Raw genomic sequence first — 21,191 nt, forward strand, 5'->3', positions numbered from 1 at the left:
AACAATATCAGGACACAAAGGTAGATACTAATCAAACTGTGTCCTAACAATATCAGGACACAAAGGTAGATACTAATCAAAATGTGTCCTTGTCATTAGTGTTTTCTGCAAGTCATCTCGTAGGATGTTACTGCGTAATATCAACATTTCTAAGCACACTATGGAGACAGGTCTGCAACAACAACTAGTCAGACACTATCGAGCCATACCTTGATGATTTTCTGCAGGTTTTTCCAGGTTTCCTCCAGAGCGTCCATGGTGAACCATGTGTAGGGGTTTGTTCCGACATTGAAGCTTTTGATCCTCTTGTCCAGGGCGGCCAGTTGGTTAAAGTCTGCCTGAGCAGCACTTAGTGAAGCTTTGAACTGATCATGGGCTTCACGCAGGGCCTGTTGGTATAAACAATATACATGTACAGGGCCTGTAGGTATAAACAACATACATGTACAGGGCCAGTAGACATGTACAGGGCCTGTAGGTATTAACAATATACATGTACAGGGCCTGTAGGTATAAATAATATACATGCACATGGCCTATAATATGAACATATGATATATAATTTGAGCCTGTACAAAATATACATATACAGAGCCTATAGTAATATATATACAAGTAAAAGACTTTTACAGACAATGATTTTCTGTTACTTTGATGCTTTCAATCTAGCAGACTTTTGAAGGTAATAGTCACTACTTAGGTCGATAGGCCTGTAAACACCATTTACCCTGATTTCCTCAACAGAGTTACATCGGACAGGGTCAGTCAGATCTTCCTCTGCATTTTCAAACCAGCTGTTGAAGGCTGAAGCCTTCTTTGCGAAAGTGAGGTACAGGTCCTCTATTTGCCGGTACTGCTCCTGGAGTTTTAAGAGACGCTGTTTACGTGCATCTGAGTCATTGAGAAGCTTCTGCCACCTACAACATGAAAAACATATTTTAAACTTCTACAGATTTCATATCAAGCTGTACATGAAACAGCTAATGTTTCAAAATAATCAAATACCTAGTTCCATACATTGGTTAAGTAACATTTATCATGTATATACAAATAGAAATATCTAATTTCATTCTGTAAATTTCTGCCCTGAAAAGCCTTATGAAGCAGCAGCATGCCTCACCTGGTTGGTGACGTCATTAATATTGCTTAAAAAGACAACTACCAGCATATCTCACCTGTCTATGACGTCATTGTAACGTTTCTCTATGGCAGCTGTCTGTGCATGCTGGGCTGCAATCAGCTGATCCTTCAGGGCAGAAATTGTCTGAATGCCTTCCTTTTCAAAGGCTTGAAGACCAGCATCGAAAGTTTCCTGTAAGATAAAATCAGCAGTATGAAATATGGAGCCTCATATGAGTATAACTATGAGGGGCTGAAGTGTATCAGTCCCCATCAGTACAAGTTTATGTTGTAATCACACTGACAAGTGTGATACTGGTCTATACACTGATAGCAGTGGGACTATAGCAGAACAAACAGAAGACATTACCTGTTTTGTGAGGAGGGTCTGCACAGAAGACAGATCGCGTCCATAATCGTCTGAGCGAACCTGTGTCTCCTTGTCAGCTATCCAGCTCTCTACAACGTCGGTCTTCCACATAAACTGTAGGAAGGCTGAGTTGTCAATGAGCCCGGCCTTTCGTCTGGCTGCGGCTGCATCCAGGGCATCCAGCCTCTCCTGTAGGCCTCTGTTTCTCTGACCAATGCTGTCAGCATTGTGGTTACCCTGACAATAGAAACGCTCACTTACAACCCTGAAACACTACATATTATCTTATAATGCATGCACATTACAGCATACCTCAATATTAATCAAAAACAGTAAGAATCATTTGAAAGTGATAATGGACTCAAATTAAGATATTGTAGATTATTTAAGTTTACTGTACACAAACCTCTTTGATGCGTTTCTCTCCCTCATTTTTGATCTCCTCACATCGTTCCTTATGGATCTGGAAATCGGTCTCAAATACTTCATGCTTTTTCAAAAGACCCTGTGGAATAATTGTAAAATGTGAACAACATGTCAGGTCAATAGAAAACATTTGATCACAAATGAGGGTATATCATAGTTTAACAAGTATCCTACACAGAACTTACACTAATCATCTTTGAACAAGTAACTATACACATACAAATTCAACCTAGTCTCTGTAAGTGTCCAATCAAAATATTACCGAAAAGTGACGACTACAAATATAGCTTAGATATTGACATAATATAATCACTACATTACACTAGTCATCGTTAAACAAGAAACAATACATTTTGTTGATGAGCTCCTAGTTGCCTTTACTGAACTGAGGGACATATGTACCTGGACAGTTGCCATGGTATCACCGTGGTCACCCCCGGACAGAAGATGTTGTTTTTCAGCGATCCACGCCTCCTCCTCCTCAACGCTGGCAGAGAATTGCTGGAAGGCGTAAGACTCCTCTAACTTCTGGCCACGGTTGGCTGCCATGGACTTGAGCTCCTCCCAGCTTTCCTGGAGCTGCTGGAGACGGTCCTTAATGTCAGCTGTGTTGATGTCTGACTCCTCGATCAGCTTGGCTCCAGTGTCTTGTACAGCCTGTTTACACAAACAGTTACAGTTCTATAATGTTGATACAGATATTGATTTATGTCATCTACAAATAGCTTGCACCGCTGAAACATTCTTTTAAGCAAGCAGTTGCTAAAATTTCCAGATGATTACCTCAAATGAAAGGACTTTCCATGCCCTTGACAACATGCAGATAGTAGCTTACCTGTATGGCAGGCTCGTGGGTGGCCAGTTCTGCGTCCAGACGCTTGTGTTTCTTGCGAAGATTCTGTACACTGGTCAGATCACGACCATAGTCATCCGAGCCGACCAGCAGTTTCTTCTCCCTGTCAATACACAAGTCTTATATCACACCAACACATCCTCAATATCAGTTAAATGTGGACATGTTTTCTAAAGTAATTTATTTATCATAGAATTTAAGGTTTTAAATTAATTACTGAATCGCTTTCTATCCTAGAACAAGGGGTATTAACGTAATTACTGTATAAGCTATCGGTCATATGACTAACAGGTAAATAATAAATTACTGTATAAGCTATCGGTCATATGACTAACAGGTAAATAATAAATTACTGCTGGAGTACAAACATACAGGCCCTCTGGTGGTACAGGTAAGGGAGAAGAACTTGAGGACTGAGGAACTTACTTGATCCAAGCTTCTTCATCATCAATGTCACGCAGGAACTGGTGCATGGTGTTGGCCTCGTTTAGACGTGTCCTCCTCACAATCGCCAACTCCTTGATTCTGTAGAGAAAACAATCAGTCAGTCTTTTCAGAAACAACCCCTTTAACACCACAACACTAAACTGAAATTTTAATCCCAAAGTGGATGAAACATTTAACAAAATGACCCTTGTTTATCAGTCCCTGTGAGGACACTTACTTGTCGTAACGTTCGTTAATAGTCCTCTTCCTGGTCTCAATGCTCTCTGCGTCCCACACTCCTGCATCACAGAATTGGTCGGCCTGTGTGTTGAGGTCCTTGATACGGTCCTGAAAAACATCACAAAGTCATCAGTTACTCACTGTTCTCTATACCTAAACACATCACAATGTCATCAGTTACTCACTATTCTCTATACCTAAAACATCACAAAGTCATAAGTTACTCACTATTCTCTATACCTAAAAGCATCACAAAGTCATCAGTTACTCACTATTCTCTATCCCTAAAAACATCACAAAGTCATCAGTTACTCACTATTCGCTATACCTAAAAACATCACAAAGTCATCAGTTACTCTCTGTTCTCTATACCTAAACACATCACAATGTCATCAGTTCCTCACTATTCTCTATACCTAAAACATCACAAAGTCATAAGTTACTCACTATTCTCTATACCTAAAAACATCACAAAGTCATCAGTTACTCACTATTCTCTATACCTGCAGACCTGCACACACTTAATATTTGTCAAATAATCCGAAATAATGCAATTTCTACATAGGTCTACTTGCATAAAATATTTTGAAATCCTCAACGAAAAGCTGTACATTCCTTTAAATCTCAAATTGCCCCTCTTACTAGAGTAACCTCTTTAACACACATTTCCCCTCGGACAACAGTGGCTAAAGCTACAGCCCCTCAAACTTCAGCAGCCCCTTAATCTACAGTAACCATTCTTACCAAAGCAATTCTTCCCTTCCATGAAAACTTTGCTACGCTGGCCTTGTTAACCGGACATTAATGACGGACAGAACCTCAGAAGCAGAACATAACTGACTGACTGTTCCTAGTGAACAGGACATTACAGACTGACCGTACTTAGTGAACGGGACATTACAGACTGACCATTCTTAGTGAACGGGTCATTACAGACTGACCGTACTTAGTGAAGGGGACATTAAAGACTGACCGTACTTAGTGACCGTACTTAGTGAACGGGATATTACAGACTGACCGTACTTAGAGAACGGGACATTACAGACTGACCATACTTAGTGAACGGGACATTAAAGACTGACCGTACTTAGTGAACGGGACATTACAGACTGACCATACTTAGTGAACGGGTCATTACAGAATGACCGTACTTAGTAAACGGGACATTAAAGACTGACCGTACTTAGTGAACGGGACATTAAAGACTGACCGTACTTAGTGAACGGGACATTACAGACTGACCGTACCTAGTGAACAGGTCATTACAGACTGACCGTACTTAGTGAACGGGACATTAAAGACTGACCGTACTTAGTGAATGGGACATTACAGACTGACCATACTTAGTGAACGGGTCATTACAGACTGACCGTACTTAGTAAACGGGACATTAAAGACTGACCGTACTTAGTGAACAAGACATTACAGACTGACCGTACTTAGTGAACGGACATTACAGACTGACCGTACTTAGTGAACGGGACATTACAGACTGACCGTACTTAGTGAACGGGACATTAAAGACTGACCGTACCTCATGAGCAGCAATATCAGCCTCTAGTAGCTGGTGTTTCTTCAACAAGTTCTGTACAGAGGACAAGTCCTTTCCATACTCTTCTGAGCCAAGCATCTGTTCTACCTGTAATTACAAATGCATTTCAACACTGGTTTCTCGATCTACATACTACACAACATAACATCACATAAAACACACCAACAGTTGCTCCTCTTGTCAAGACAACGATATTAATATTAATATTTTTCATCTTTTAGGTATAATGTGTATTTTGCATTTAATCTGAGTTAAAATGTCAAGTTATGAGTTAACTATGATTTTACCTATTTACTATCCTCATAATTCTTACCTCTCCAAGCCAGAACTCCATGTCCTTGACCCCGGCGTTGTAGGTCTGTTGGCGATTTGCCTCCTTCAGCTTGTCACTCTTCTCAGCAGACTTGGCCACCAGTGTCTCCCACTGTGAGGCTAGACTCTCAAGTCTGGCCTGGACAGCATCCTCGGACCCAGCACACTGCTTCTGGTCAATCAAAGCTACAATACACAGCAGCAGAGTTAGACCAACCACAATCAATTCTCACACTATTTCAAAAAATTGTTAAAAAATAGTTTTGATTAATAATAAAAAGAAATATGTACATGAAATGAAATGTCCTTCATGTTTTTTATTACCCAGGACAATTACTTTCTAAGATCTGTTTACTGTATCTTTTACAGGTTATAGATACACTGTCAATTACAAGTTACAAATACACAGCTAGCTGAAGGCTTAAATATTACTGTTGCTAGGTATTACCTTGACCAGTGCCCAGTAGGGCTTGTAGTCGGTCAGCGTTGGCTGCTAACTCTGCTTCAAATGCCTGGTGCTTCTGGTGTTTACTCTGCAACATCATCAAAATAAAATCACTATAGAATGGATCCTAATTCTGCCTACAAATTCACGGATTGCCCGTCTAGTGATCTACCCTTCAGGTTAAAGGATACCAGGTTTCTGGACCTAAAGTCCCCACCAGGATTGAGAATCACAGTCCTCCTACAAATTCACGGATCGCCCGTCTAGTGATCTACCCTTCAGGTTTAGGATACCCGGTTTCTGGACCTAAAGTCCCCTTCAGGATTGAGAATCACAGTCCTCCTACAAGTTCATGGACCTAAAGTTTCCTTTTCAGGATCAGAGATCACATGGATAAATGGAGAATATCTGTCAGAGATTACAGGGTTGAATGGAGAATATCTGTTAGAGATTACATGGATAAATGGAGAATATCTGTCAGAGATCACATGGATAAATGGAGAATATCTGTCAGAGATTACATGGATAAATGGAGAATATCTGTCAGAGATTACAGGGATAAATGGAGAATATCTGTCAGAGATTACAGGGATAAATGGAGAATATCTGTCAGAGATTACAGGGATAAATGGAGAATATCTGTCAGAGATTACAGGGATAAATGGAGAATATCTGTCAGAGATTACAGGGATAAATGGAGAATATCTGTCAGAGATTACAGGGATAAATGGAGAATATCTGTCAGAGATTACAGGGATAAATGGAGAATATCTGTCAGAGATTACAGGGATAAATGGAGAATATCTGTCAGAGATTACAGGGATAAATGGAGAATATCTGTCAGAGATTACAGGGATAAATGGAGAATATCTGTCAGAGATTACAGGGATAAATGGAGAATATCTGTCAGAGATTACAGGGATAAATGGAGAATATCTGTCAGAGATTACAGGGATAAATGGAGAATATCTGTCAGAGATTACAGGGATAAATGGAGAATATCTGTCAGAGATTACAGGGATAAATGGAGAATATCTGTCAGAGATTACAGGGATAAATGGAGAATATCTGTCAGAGATTACAGGGATAAATGGAGAATATCTGTCAGAGATTACAGGGATAAATGGAGAATATCTGTCAGAGATTACAGGGATAAATGGAGAATATCTGTCAGAGATTACAGGGATAAATGGAGAATATCTGTCAGAGATTACAGGGATAAATGGAGAATATCTGTCAGAGATTACAGGGATAAATGGAGAATATCTGTCAGAGATTACAGGGATAAATGGAGAATATCTGTCAGAGATTACAGGGATAAATGGAGAATATCTGTCAGAGATTACAGGGATAAATGGAGAATATCTGTCAGAGATTACAGGGATAAATGGAGAATATCTGTCAGAGATTACAGGGATAAATGGAGAATATCTGTCAGAGATTACAGGGATAAATGGAGAATATCTGTCAGAGATTACAGGGATAAATGGAGAATATCTGTCAGAGATTACAGGGATAAATGGAGAATATCTGTCAGAGATTACAGGGATAAATGGAGAATATCTGTCAGAGATTACAGGGATAAATGGAGAATATCTGTCAGAGATTACAGGGATAAATGGAGAATATCTGTCAGAGATTACAGGGATAAATGGAGAATATCTGTCAGAGATTACAGGGATAAATGGAGAATATCTGTCAGAGATTACAGGGATAAATGGAGAATATCTGTCAGAGATTACAGGGATAAATGGAGAATATCTGTCAGAGATCGTTATTTTTCCTTCCGAGTTCTTTGCTTTTGTTTTCCCTGAATACTAGTGGGTTACCCATTTAATCCCTATTGAAACGTTATCAATCAACCAATGATTTAAAACCTTAGCTATATAATGGTAGGCTACTATTTCCCTGGGGATCATATTTACCTGTATATTGGTAGGCTACTATTTCCCTGAGGATCTTATTTACCTGTATATTAGTAGGCTACTATTTCCCCGAGGATCCTATTTACCTGTATATTGGTAGGCTACTATTTCCCTGGGGATCCTATTTACCTGTATATTGGTAGGCTATTTCCCGGAGGATCCTATTTACCTGTATATTGGTAGGCTTCTATTTCCCCGAGGATCCTATTTACCTGTATATTGGTAGGCTACTATTTCCCTGTATATTGGTAGGCTACTATTTCCCCGAGGATCCTATTTACCTGTATATTGGTAGGCTACTATTTCCCCGAGGATCCTATTTACCTGTATATTGGTTGGGTCTTTGTAAGACTCATCCATGGCAATCTGGAGTTTCTCCTGGAGCCAGTTCTCCATCTCGTCAGCATCACGTGAAAACTGCTGTAGGGTCTGTGCCTCGCCCAGCTTGGAGCGGTTATCAATGAGGGCATCCTTGAGATTGGTCCATCGGTCCAAAACTTGGTCACGTTTGTCAGCGATGGCACTGCTGTCGTAGTGCTCTCCACCGATCAACTGGTCTGCAAACAATTGTAGTGCCTGGATCTTCTCTTGCTGTAAACACAGGCAATCAGGAAAACATAGGAAATGGGAAGCTAAACATGGATCAAACCAACCCTGAATCAATATAACTTCCTAAACTGTAGGGGGAAACATAGAGAAAAGGAAGCTAAACATGGATCAAACCTACCCTGAATCAATCTAACTTCCTAAACTGTAGAACCATAGAGAAAGGGAAGCTAAACATGGATCAAACCTACCCTGAATCAATCTAACTTCCTAAACTGTAGGGGAAAACATCTGTTTGTGATGTGTATAAATACATGACAATGATCATATACTCCTTAGGATATTTGTGATGTGTATAAATACATGACAAAGACTGACCAGTTCTAAGTCCACACAACTTATTTTGGGAACTGGAATGGAAACTGGAATGTGACCTGGAATGCCAGAGAAGATATATACCTGGCTACTGATGGCCTAACTGGAATGCCAGAGAAGATATATACCTGGCTACTGATGGCCTAACTGGAATGCCAGAGAAGATATATACCTGGCTACTGATGGCCCTGTCAAAGTCCTCATGTTTCTTAATGAGCGTTTCCACATTGTCGCCATCAACAGCGTCACCTGACAGGAAAGCCTCACGGGAGTGCATCCAGGTCTCCGCCTGCTCACAGTCCCGATAAAACAGTTGAAGCTCAAGGCACTGGTCTAGCTTCATACGCCGTGCGATCCATGCTCTGTAACACAGGACATATTACACCAACTCAACTTTATACGTAATGCATTGTTAAATCAATCAAGAGCAATGAGTAGGAACATTACACAAGTCTTAACATTGTACTTGTGCACATTTATAGAATGACACGTAACCCTAGTACAACTTACTGTTCCAGTTCCTCGCGAGCCTTGGCCAGCTCCTCCAGTTTCCCATTCACATCGTCACTGGCGTAGTGCTCACTGTGAAGAAGGTTCCGGCCAAACAACTCAAATGCCTGGAAAGTCCCAGAACGGGCATCTATCTCTGTGCGGTGTTCCTGTAAACATGTTGAATATAGATAATTCTGTATCCAAACACAATAATGGCAAAAAGTCAACATTCACACCCAATACTATTATGTAGGTCAAAATATCTGTTGATTTCCTGCATTATGAATAATTAATAAGAGTATGGGAGTAAGTTCCTTAGACAATGACAGCTATTACAACATAGCAAGTTATGTAACAGAATGTGCGCGGAATATAGATATCCAGAGTGAATTATCTCGTGTACATTTATGTACACCTAGTTAAATATAATACTACAAACTGGAACAAGTACCACTTGTCAAATTAAAATAGGTGGAAAAATAAAATGTCTTCTGAAAAATCTGAGCAAATAAGGTTAGTCTACTGTACATTCCAGACAGTTGTTGGGCATGCTAAAAATAAAACATTGGTTATTTGTCTGAAACATTGAAACACAAAGTATCAAGGGCAAAAATGATTGTTTCTTTCACAAGTATAATTCTTTTGAACACTCAAGGAACTCTCTATTTAATTTTTGAATACTTTTCATGGCCTTAGCCTGCCAGGGTATTGAGGGTTAGACAAAGGGAGGCTCCGTCCCTGGGCCTCAGTTTCAATCGGCACCCAAATCAGTTTGGTCATGTGTTACAGCCATGCTATTAAAATTGTCTTCCTATGACATGCTCTAACTCAAAGAGAACTTAACTGAGGGAAACAAGTCGAGTCAATTAATGTTTACAATTGATCTTATAATTACAAGCATGCTTGCCTCATAAGAAATAGGTGTAAACATAACTATCGTCCCCCATGATAAATGTCCATTCTTATAGTACGGGGATAACACCACACAACAAGCTGTATCACACTGTTAATACTAAATACCTAAACTGTGATGGAAAACACCATTCTCTCAGCTAATTAGTTTGAAGTTAGGCTGTATTTACTCCATGCATGGGGTTAGTGTATCCAGTCAACACACACTTGTCCTAGTCACGGTACAGTGGTCGTTAGTGTAGCCAGTCATCACACACTCGTCCTAGTCACGGTACGGTGGTTGTTAGTGTAGCCAGTCGTCACACACTTGTCCTAGTCACTGTACAGCGGTCGTTAGTGTAGCCAGTCATCATACACTCGTCGTAGTATCGGTACAGTGGTCGTTAGTGTAGCCAGTCATCACACACTTGTCCTAGTCACGGTACAGTGGTCGTTAGTGTAGCCAGTCATCACACACTTGTCCTAGTCACGGTACAGTGGTCGTTAGTGTAGCCAGTCATCACACACTTGTCCTAGTCACAGTACAGTGGTTGTAAGTGTAACCAGTCATCACACACTTGTCCTAGTCACAGTACAGTGGTTGTAAGTGTAGCCAGTCATCACACACTTGTCCTAGTCACAGTACCATGGTCGTTAGTGTAGCCAGTCATCACAAACACGTCCTAGTCACGGTACAGCGGTCGTTAGTGTAGCCAGTCATCACACACTTGTCCTTGTCATGATACAGTGGTTGTTAGTGTAGCCAGTCATCACACACTTGTCCTAGTCAAGGTACAGTGGTCGTTAGTGTAGCCAGTCATCACACACTTGTCCTTGTCACGATACAGTGGTCGTTAGTGTAGCCAGTCATCACACACTTGTCCTAGTCACGGTACAGTGGTCGTTAGTGTAGCCAGTCATCACACACTTGTCCTAGTCACGGTACAGTGGTCGTTAGTGTAGCCAGTCATCACACACTCGTCCTAGTCACAGTACAGTGGTCGTTAGTGTAGCCAGTCATCACACACTCGTCCTAGTCACAGTACAGTGGTCGTTAGTGTAGCCAGTCATCACACACTCGTCCTAGTCATGGTACAGCGGTCATTAGTGTAGCCAGTCATCACACACTTGTCCTAGTCACAGTACAGTGGTCGTTAGTGTATCCAGTCATCACACACTTGTCCTAGTCACAGTACCATGGTTGTTAGTGTAGCCAGTCATCACAAACACGTCCTTGTCATGGTACAGCGGTCGTTAGTGTAGCCAGTCATCACACACTCGTCCTAGTCACGGTACAGCGGTCGTTAGTGTAGCCAGTCATCACACACGCGTCCTAGTCACATTACAGTGGTCGTTAGTGTAGCCAGTCATCACACACTCGTCCTAGTAATGGTACAGCGGTCATTAGTGTAGCAAGTCATCACACACTTGTCCTAGTCACAGTACCATGGTCGTTAGTGTAGCCAGTCATCACACACTTGTCCTAGTCACAGTGCAGTGGTCGTTAGTGTATCCAGTCATCCCAAACACGTCCTAGTCACGGTACAGCGGTCGTTAGCGTAGCCAGTCATCACACACTCGTCCTAGTAATGGTACAGCGGTCATTAGTGTAGCAAGTCATCACAGACTTGTCCTAGTCACAGTACCATGGTCGTTAGTGTAGCCAGTCATCACAAACACGTCCTAGTCACAGTACAGTGGTCGTTAGACACTTGTCCTTGTCATGATACAGTGGTTGTTAGTGTAGCCAGTCATCACAAACTCGTCCTAGTCACGGTACAGTGGTCGTTAGTGGAGCCAGTCATCACACACTTGTCCTAGTCCTGGTACAGCGGTCGTTAGTGTAGCCAGTCGTCATGCATTAACAATAGTTATGACTCTTGGAACACTCATCCTAGTCACGGGACTGCAGTAGTGTAGCAAGTCATCACACACTTGTCCTAGTCACAGTGCAGTGGTCGTTAGTGTAGCCAGTCATCCCAAACACGTCCTAGTCACGGTACAGTGGTCGTTAGTGTAGCCTGTCATCACACACTTGTCCTAGTCGCGGTACAGCGGTCGTTAGTGTAGCCAGTCATCACACGCTTGTCCTAGTCACAGTACAGTGGTCGTTAGTGTAGCCAGTCATCATACACTCGCCCTAGTCGCGGTACAGTGGTCGTTAGTGTAGCCAGTCATCCCAAACACGTCCTAGTCACGGTACAGCGGTCGTTAGCGTAGCCAGTCATCACACACTCGTCCTAGTGACAGTACAGCGGTCGTTAGTGTAGCCAGTCGTCATGCATTAACAATAGTTATGACTCTTGGAACACTCATTTAGTGTAGCCAGTCATCACACACTCGTCCTAGTAATGGAACAGCGGTCATTAGTGTAGCAAGTCATCACACACGTGTCCTAGTCACAGTACCATGGTCGTTAGTGTAGCCAGTCATCACAAACACGTCCTAGTCCCAGTACAGTGGTCGTTAGTGTATCCAGTCCTCACAAACACGTCCTAGTCACGGTACAGCGGTCGTTAGCGTAGCCAGTCATCACACACTCGTCCTAGTAATGGAACAGCGGTCATTAGTGTAGCAAGTCATCACACGCTTGTCCTAGTCACAGTACCATGGTCGTTAGTGTAGCCAGTCATCACAAACTTGTCCTAGTCACGGTACAGTAGTCGTTAGTGTAGCCAGTCATCACACCCTTGTCCTAGTCACAGTACAGTGGTCGTTAGTGTATCCAGTCATCCCAAACACGTCCTAGTCACGGTACAGCGGTCGTTAGTCTAGCCAGTCATCATGCATTAACAATAGTTGTGACTCTTGGAACACTCATCCTAGTCACGGGACTGCAGTAGTGTAGCAAGTCATCACACACTTGTCCTAGTCACAGTACAGCGGTCGTTAGTGTAGCCAGTCATCACAAACACGTCCTAGTCACGGTACAGCGGTCGTTAGTGTAGCCAGTCATCATGCATTAACAATAGTTATGACTCTTGGAACACTCATCCTAGTCACGGGACTGCAGTGGTTATCAGCATGTTAATATCTGACCATTATACAACTCGCACTTATCAACAGCATCCAGTGAATACAACTGTATTGTTTTACTTGGTTCACTTGATGTGTGAAGTTTTTACACTTCTGACAGCTCTAGGTGGAGACGATCATTGTACTACAATCTTAATTACAGTAAATACAAGGATGAGATTCATATATAGAAACCAATGCCGAGTAGAATAATCGGCAAATGTTTCTCTTATATATAAGAAGTCATTCATTTTCCATGCAGCTCTTTCATTCCATTGTACAATGTTAGAATTATTTATATAGGTATGCTTAAAGCACATCCATAGTATTCATAAGAACAACTCATTTTATATAGAGCTGACAACAATGCCTCTCCCACATGTTTTCTCTTGGAAAAGCATGAAGTAGTTTTAATATATTATTTTTTCCTTGAAAAGCATGATGGAGCTTCGGTATACAATATGTAATCAGTAATGAAAGAGCAACATAAACATTTACTGTAGAGCTTCAAACCTTACTGGGTTATGAATAGTTCATGTCATTTTATAAATCCATAGAAATCAGATTACTTTTATAAATAGAAGCATTTGCAGGAAAAACTCATAAAATCTCTGATTCAAGAAAAAAGATTAAAACCCAGGAATGAGAAGCTTTACAGTGTACAATCAAGATGCGACAAGGCGGCCTATGGTAGCTAGGTGGGCGGCGTGCGATCTGTAGAACAAACATAAGGTACCAGCTCTTCCTCTATCTCCTCCTCCGTGGGCAGCTGTGTGATACCATAGTGGCTGACAATCTCTGAGCTGAACATCTGTAAATGACACGGGATTACCAACAAAACACCAGTATACAGCCCACTAAGGCGCACTTACTGAGTAAATCTCGTCAATGCTGCTATCACTCTGTACAGTTTATGTTACTGAGCTGAACATCTGGAATTGACAGGGAAATACCAACAAAACACCAGTATACTGCCCACTAAGGCGCACTTACTGGGTAAATCTCGTCACTGCTGCTATCACCCTGTACAGTTTATGTTACTGAGCTGAACATCTGGAATTGACAGGGAAATACCAACAAAACACCAGTATACACTCCACTAAGGCGCACTTACTGGGTAAATCTCGTCACTGCTGCTATCACCCTGTACAGTTTATGTTACTGAGCTGAACATCTGGAATTGACAGGGAAATACCAACAAAACACCAGTATACACTCCACTAAGGCGCACTTACTGGGTAAATCTCGTCAATGCTGCTATCACCCTGTACAGCTTATGTTACTGAGCTGAACATCTGTAATTGACAGGGAAATATCAACAAAAACACCAGTATACACTCCACTAACCAGCACTTACTGGGTAAATCTCGTCAATGCTGCTATCCCCCTGTACAGTTTATGTTACTGAGCTGAACATCTGGAATTGACAGGGAAATACCAACAAAACACCAGTATACACTCCACTAAGACGCACTTACTGGGTAAATCTCGTCAATGCTGCTATCACTGGGCTGTACAGGAGGTAACAGATCTATTGAGTTGATGGATCACTAGGGGATGCTTACATAGATTGGGGTATTTAGGACAGAAAGTATAGCAGAAAGCTGAAGCTTTATCTCTAGTCTACAATGGGCCTGCAGGTTTAAGCTTACAGAGGGTAGTTTTACACTACAAGTACCATCTATAGTGCTTGAATGAGAGAATCATCAAAACTTGTGGCAGATTCTGAACTTGAACTGCTAGTTTACTTAGCACAGATTCTAGACAGCTGCATGCATTTCTGTAAAACAATGAATTTTATTTATTAATTTTGAAATTGTAAATGGAATGGATATAATTAAGAGTATTTCGTCTATAACATGATGGGGTAAGTAATTACCTGATGACGCTCCAGCAAGGCCTCGGCGCCAGTCACATCCTTGGCGAGCTCATCTGACGACACCAACGACATCATACTGTTGATCCAGGAGGTCAGGTCTCTAAAGAACAGCAACATTAACATCAGTACATCATAATCAATTGAAAGACTTTTTTTTGTATACAGAATAGAATTGATTAACGCAAAGTCTTTGACACTAGAACATGCAGTAGTAACACTGTATCATTATTATTGATATATGAATGACACACTATTTTAGTAAAATACAAAACTCTGACACAGATTTTAACAAATTACCTGTAGTCGCTGAGGAATCTCTGGAGGTCATAGCTGTCCAGCAGCTTGGATTTTCTAGCATCAGCCTACAAGTAGGTACACGTTAGAGGATGTCAAATAGCTACTTCATCAGAGAATGGATATTAACAGTATTTCATTGTTGTATTAGGTATTTTCAGCATAAACAAGAACAGTAAGATTCTGTTTTTAGAAAATGCTTGTTACACTATATAAACTGGAAAATGTTCATCAACTATGTTTTAGCTACGTAGGTAAACACTCTTTATTATCGGGACTGAACACGTCCTCATACGACCCTGGCTGTTGTGTCTCCCTAGACACCCGTCCTCATACGACCCTGGCTGTTGTGTCTCCCTAGACACCCGTCCTCATACAACCCTGGCTGTTGTGTCTTCCTAAACAGCCGTCCTCATACGACCCTGGCTGTTGTGTCTCCCTAGACACCTGTCCTCATACGACCCTGGCTGTTGTGTCTCCCTAGACACCCGTCCTCATGCGACCCTGGCTGTTGTGTCTCCCTAGAAACCCGTCCTCATACGACCCTGGCTGTTGTGTCTCCCTAGACCCCCGTCCTCATACGACCCTGGCTGTTGTGTCTCCCTAGACACCCGTCCTCATACGACCCTGGCTGTTGTGTCTCCCTAGACACTTGTCCTCATACGACCCTGGCTGTTGTGTCTCCCTAGAAACCCGTCCTCATACGACCCTGGCTGTTGCAAGGACATTAAACTCCAAACAAAGATCAGGACAGAATACCTTAGCAGGACATTAAACCCCAAACAAAGGTCAGGACAGAATACCTTAGCAGGACATTAAACCCCAAACAAAGATCAGGACAGAATACCTTAGCAGGAAATTAAACTCCAAGCAAAGATCAGGACAGAATACCTTAGCAGGACATTAAACTCCAAACAAAGATCAGGACAGAATACCTACACAGGATATTAAACTCCAAACAAAGATCAGGACAGACTACCTTAGCAGGACATTAAACCCCAAACAAAGATAAGGACAGAATACCTTAGCAGGACATGAAACCCCAAACAAAGATCAGGACAGAATAGCTTAGCAGGACTTTAAACCCAAACAAAGATCAGGACAGAATAGCTTAGCAGAACATTAAACCCAAACAAAGATCAGGACAGAATAGCTTAGCAGAACATTAAACCCAAACAAAGATCAGGACAGAATACCTTAGCTGAACATTAAACCCCAAACAAAGATCAGGAGAGAATACCTTAACAGGACATTAAACTCCAAACAAAGACCAGGACAGAATACCTACACAGGATATTAAACTGCAAACAAAGATCAGGACAGACTACCTTAGCAGGACATTAAACCCCAAACAAACATCAGGACAGAATACCTTAACAGGATATTAAACTCCAAACAAAGATCAGGACAGGCTACCTTAGCAGGACATTAAACCCCAAACAAAGATCAGGAGAGAATACCTTAACAGGACATTAAACCCCAAACAAAGATAAGGACAGAATACCTTAGCAGGACATGAAACCCCAAACAAAGATCAGGACAGACTGCCTTAGCAGGACATTAAACCCCAAACAACGATCAGGACAGAATACCTTAACAGGACATTACACCCCAAACAAAGATCAGGACAGAATAACTAAGCAGGACATTAAACCCCAAACAAACATCAGGACAGAATACCTTAACAGGACATTAAACTCCAAACAAAGACCAGGACAGAATACCTACACAGGATATTAAACTCCAAACAAAGATCAGGAGAGAATACCTTAACAGGACATTAAACTCCAAACAAAGATCAGGACAGACTACCTTAGCAGGACATTAACCTCCAAACAAAGATCAGGACAGAATACCTGAGCAGGACATTAAACTCCAAACAAAGACCAGGACAGAATACCTACACAGGATATTAAACCCCAAACAAAGATCAGGACAAAATACCTTAGCAGGACATTAAACCCCAAACAAAGATAAGGACAGAATACCTTAGCAGGACATTAAACTCCAAACAAAGATCAGGACAGGCTACCTTAGCAGGACATTAAACCCCAAACAACGATCAGGACAGAATACCTTAGCAGGACATTAACCCCCAAACAAAGATCAGGACAGACTGCCTTAGCAGGACATTAAACCCCAAACAAACATCAGGACAGAATACCTTAACAGGATATTAAACTCCAAACAAAGATCAGGACAGGCTACCTTAGCAGGACATTAAACCCCAAACAAAGGTCAGGACAGAATACCTTAGCAGGACATGAAACCCCAAACAAAGATCAGGACAGACTACCTTAGCAGGACATTAACCTCCAAACTAAGATCAGGACAGAATACCTTAGCAGAACATTAAACCCCAAACAAAGATCAGGACAAAATACCTTAGCAGGACATTAAACCCCAAACAAAGATCAGGACAAAATACCTTAGCAGGACATTAAACCCCAAACAACGATCAGGACAGAATACCTTAACAGGATATTAAACTCCAAACAAAGATCAGGAGAGAATACCTTAACAGGACATTAAACCCCAAACAAAGATAAGGACAGAATACCTTAGCAGGACATGAAACCCCAAACAAAGATCAGGACAGACTGCCTTAGCAGGACATTAAACCCCAAACAACGATCAGGACAGAATACCTTAGCAGGACATTAAACCCCAAACAAAGATCAGGACAGATTACCTTAACAGGACATTAAACCCCAAACAAAGATCAGGAGAGAATACCTTAGCTGGACATTAAACTCCAAACAAAGATCAGGAGAGAATACCTTAACAGGACATTAAACTCCAAACAAAGATCAGGACAGACTACCTTAGCAGGACATTAACCTCCAAACTAAGATCAGGACAGAATACCTTAGCAGAACATTAAACCCCAAACAAAGATCAGGACAAAATACCTTAGCAGGACATTAAACCCCAAACAAACATCAGGACAGAATACCTTAACAGGACAGTAAAAACCAAACAAAGATCAGGACAGAATACCATAGCAGTCAGTGTGTTCCACAGCTCGTTGATTTCTGGCTGATGTTCATAGATCTGCTCTGCCTGGTCAGGATGGGTCTGCATCAGACGCTTAGCACTCCCGTCTAAGTCTCGTACCTATTTGCAAACATAAGTCTCATCAGCCGCTTATCTCTCTCGTCTAAGTCTCTTACCTATTTGCAAACATAAGTCTCATCAGCCGCTTATCTCTCTCGTCTAAGTCTCTTACCTATTTGCAAACATAAGTCTCATCAGATGTTTAGCACTCTCGTCTAAGTCGCGTACCTATTTGCAAACATAAGTCTCATCAGCCGCTTAGCACTCTCGTCTAAGTCTCTTACCTATTTGCAAACATAAGTCTCATCAGATGTTTAGCACTCTCGTCTAAGTCTCGTACCTATTTGCAAATATAAGTCTCATCCGATGTTTAGCACTCTCGTCTAAGTCGCGTACCTATTTGCAAACATAAGTCTCATCAGATGTTTAGCACTCTCGTCTAAGTCGCGTACCTATTTGCAAACATAAGTCTCATCAGCCGCTTAGCACTCTCGTCTAAGTCTCGTACCTATTTGCAAACATCAGGACAGAATACCTTAGCAGGACATTAAACTCAAAACAAAGATCAGGACAGAATAGCTTAGCAGGACATTAAACTCCAAACAAAGACCAGGACAGAATACCTACACAGGATATTAAACCCCAAACAAAGATCAGGACAGAATACCTTAGCAGTCAGTGTGTTCCACAGCTCGTTGATTTCTGTCTGATGTTCATAGATCTGCTCTGCCTGGTCAGGATGGGTCTGCATCAGCCGCTTAGCACTCTCGTCTAAGTCTCGTACCTATTTGCAAACATAAGTCTCATCAGCCGCTTAGCACTCTCGTCTAAGTCTCGTACCTATTTGCAAACATAAGTCTCATCAGATGTTTAGCACTCTCGTCTAAGTCTCATTTACAACAAACATTCATCTTCATGTAAATCAATATATATATATATATTAAGAATATGAAACTGAAAAAAACTTCAGTTTATAAATAAACATCACCAGAAAGATCTTTAATAAACTCTACCTTGTATGTTTTCAGATGAATAGTGAAGATACTGGTAATACTAATTGAACAGTTTTTAAGAATCCTGAACACCTACCTTCTCTCCGAGAGCAGATAAGTCACGCTCTAGGGCATCATGTTTTCGCTGTAGAGCTTGTACACTAGCCAGGTCGTGGCCATAGTTCTCATTGTTGAGGGCCTGGTCCTTCTCATTGATCCAGTCCTTAGTCTCGTCCACATCCCTAGCAACACACAAATAAAATCATCTTATCTTGTAATTGACAAGTCAAACATGTCTTACCAGACAACTGAAAAGTCAAATATGTCAAATATACTAGCACAATTATGATATCGATTTATTCCCTCCGTGTGGTTGTTGGTTAATCTCTGGTATAACTAGATGTTGTGAGGCCCTCCCCAGTGTGATTATTTACCTGTGGTATCTCTGGACCTCGTGGGCCCTCCCCAGTGTGCTTATTTACCTGTGGTATCTCTGGACCTTGTGGGCCCTCCCCAGTGTGATTATTTACCTGTGGTATCTCTGGACCTTGTGGGCACTCCCCAGTGTGATTATTTACCTGTGGTATCTCTGGACCTCGTGGGCCCTCCCCAGTGTGATTATTTACCTGTGGTATCTCTGGACCTCGTGGGCCCTCCCCAGTGTGATTATTTACCTGTGGTATCTCTGGACCTCGTGGGCCCTCCCCAGTGTGATTATTTACCTGTGGTATCTCTGGACCTCGTGGGCACTCCCCAGGGTCTCGGCCCGGACAGCCGTCACTGCCTGCAGGTTCTCCCACCTGTTGTTCAGGGTCTGTAACAAGTACATAACGCTCATGTTAAGTAATCTACTAACCACGTATTGTCAACATACATATATTTTATCATGTACAAAATATATTCAATATTAAAATATTAATATAATTGCTACATTCTCAATACATTTGCTGACACTGTAAACTCAAAATATGTACATCAATATGAAATAACATCTATAGCCTTGATAACACCATTGGAAAAAACACAAGGTTTGCTTTTGAAAGGGAGTTTTGGTATTTGCAAAATTATGTCAATGTATTACAGGATTCATAAAATGTATCACAAAATATCATCAGACATACAGCAATCTGCTCCCGGATCTTCTCGGCCGCCTCTGTACGCCCCATGGCTGTTAGCTTGTCAGCAATCGTGTTTAGCTCCTGGAGTCTTGCTTCATTCTGCTTCAAATCCTATACACAACACAATTTCAATATTATATTCAATTAAAACTTTAACACAAAATTAATGCTATCACTTTATTACAATCATACACCTTAATTTCAACACTTTAGATGAGTACGATACAAATTCCATTATACATCAGTAGAGATCAAAGTTCAATTATAAAATGGCCAGTGCCCAATTAGATACAGTGGGAGAGAGGAGAATCTACTAACCTTCTGGTAGTCATCAAACTTCTTCTGCATCTCTTCCACTTGTTCCAGATCTTCCCCGACTTCATCACCAACAATCATGGTTTCTTTCTCGGTGATCCAGGATGCCAGCTCCCCGGCTTCACGCACCAGTTGATAGGCACGGCACGATTCCTGGAGTTTCTCACGACGCTGGTTTCCTTGGTCCAACAGATTAGCATACCTGCAAAGTAACATTGTGAAACTCAAAAGATTTATTTTTTCAGAATCCATTGAATTACAAGTGTCCCTCAGATGATTGATGATTTGTCCCTACAGTTTCATCCTACAAGACAAAATAACTGGAACTACAGATACCACAGCAAACTGCTAAATTCAATCCTTAACTATATTTCAAAGGCTTCCAAAGTTCATAAAGCTTCAAAGTTCATAAACAACTTTCATTTAATTACTTTCAGATTTGACTAATTTGACACATCCTGAATACCACAATGTTGTTGAAGATTTCACATTTTTACCCTCCATGTGAAATTAATTATGTATAAATTAAGAAAGAAAATTTGAAAACCA

At 41.3% G+C, this 21,191-nt stretch overlaps 1 protein-coding gene across 1 annotated transcript in view; it reads right to left on the reverse strand.

The window, feature by feature from the left end:
• The window catches only part of LOC110449459 (spectrin alpha chain-like), a 66,838-nt gene that overhangs the window by 16,916 nt on the left and 28,731 nt on the right, over positions 1–21,191 (reverse strand). Inside the window, exons 23-45 of the mRNA XM_021496335.1 lie at positions 20,646–20,844; positions 20,331–20,438; positions 19,932–20,023; positions 19,307–19,451; positions 18,885–19,001; positions 15,164–15,228; positions 14,867–14,966; positions 13,724–13,798; positions 9,100–9,248; positions 8,762–8,951; positions 7,993–8,259; positions 5,747–5,831; positions 5,300–5,484; positions 4,969–5,073; positions 3,433–3,542; positions 3,195–3,293; positions 2,751–2,871; positions 2,318–2,572; positions 1,896–1,994; positions 1,490–1,726; positions 1,176–1,312; positions 728–917; positions 210–389 (exon numbers count right to left, since the gene is read on the reverse strand). Of these exons, the coding sequence (XP_021352010.1) occupies positions 210–389; positions 728–917; positions 1,176–1,312; positions 1,490–1,726; positions 1,896–1,994; positions 2,318–2,572; positions 2,751–2,871; positions 3,195–3,293; positions 3,433–3,542; positions 4,969–5,073; positions 5,300–5,484; positions 5,747–5,831; positions 7,993–8,259; positions 8,762–8,951; positions 9,100–9,248; positions 13,724–13,798; positions 14,867–14,966; positions 15,164–15,228; positions 18,885–19,001; positions 19,307–19,451; positions 19,932–20,023; positions 20,331–20,438; positions 20,646–20,844 (3,310 nt within the window). The remainder of the gene's footprint in view (positions 1–209; positions 390–727; positions 918–1,175; positions 1,313–1,489; positions 1,727–1,895; positions 1,995–2,317; positions 2,573–2,750; positions 2,872–3,194; positions 3,294–3,432; positions 3,543–4,968; positions 5,074–5,299; positions 5,485–5,746; positions 5,832–7,992; positions 8,260–8,761; positions 8,952–9,099; positions 9,249–13,723; positions 13,799–14,866; positions 14,967–15,163; positions 15,229–18,884; positions 19,002–19,306; positions 19,452–19,931; positions 20,024–20,330; positions 20,439–20,645; positions 20,845–21,191) is intronic.

Source organism: Mizuhopecten yessoensis, unplaced genomic scaffold (genome assembly GCF_002113885.1).
Source record: "Mizuhopecten yessoensis strain PY_sf001 unplaced genomic scaffold, ASM211388v2 scaffold4623, whole genome shotgun sequence".
NCBI classification, from domain to species: Eukaryota; Metazoa; Mollusca; class Bivalvia; order Pectinida; family Pectinidae; genus Mizuhopecten; species Mizuhopecten yessoensis.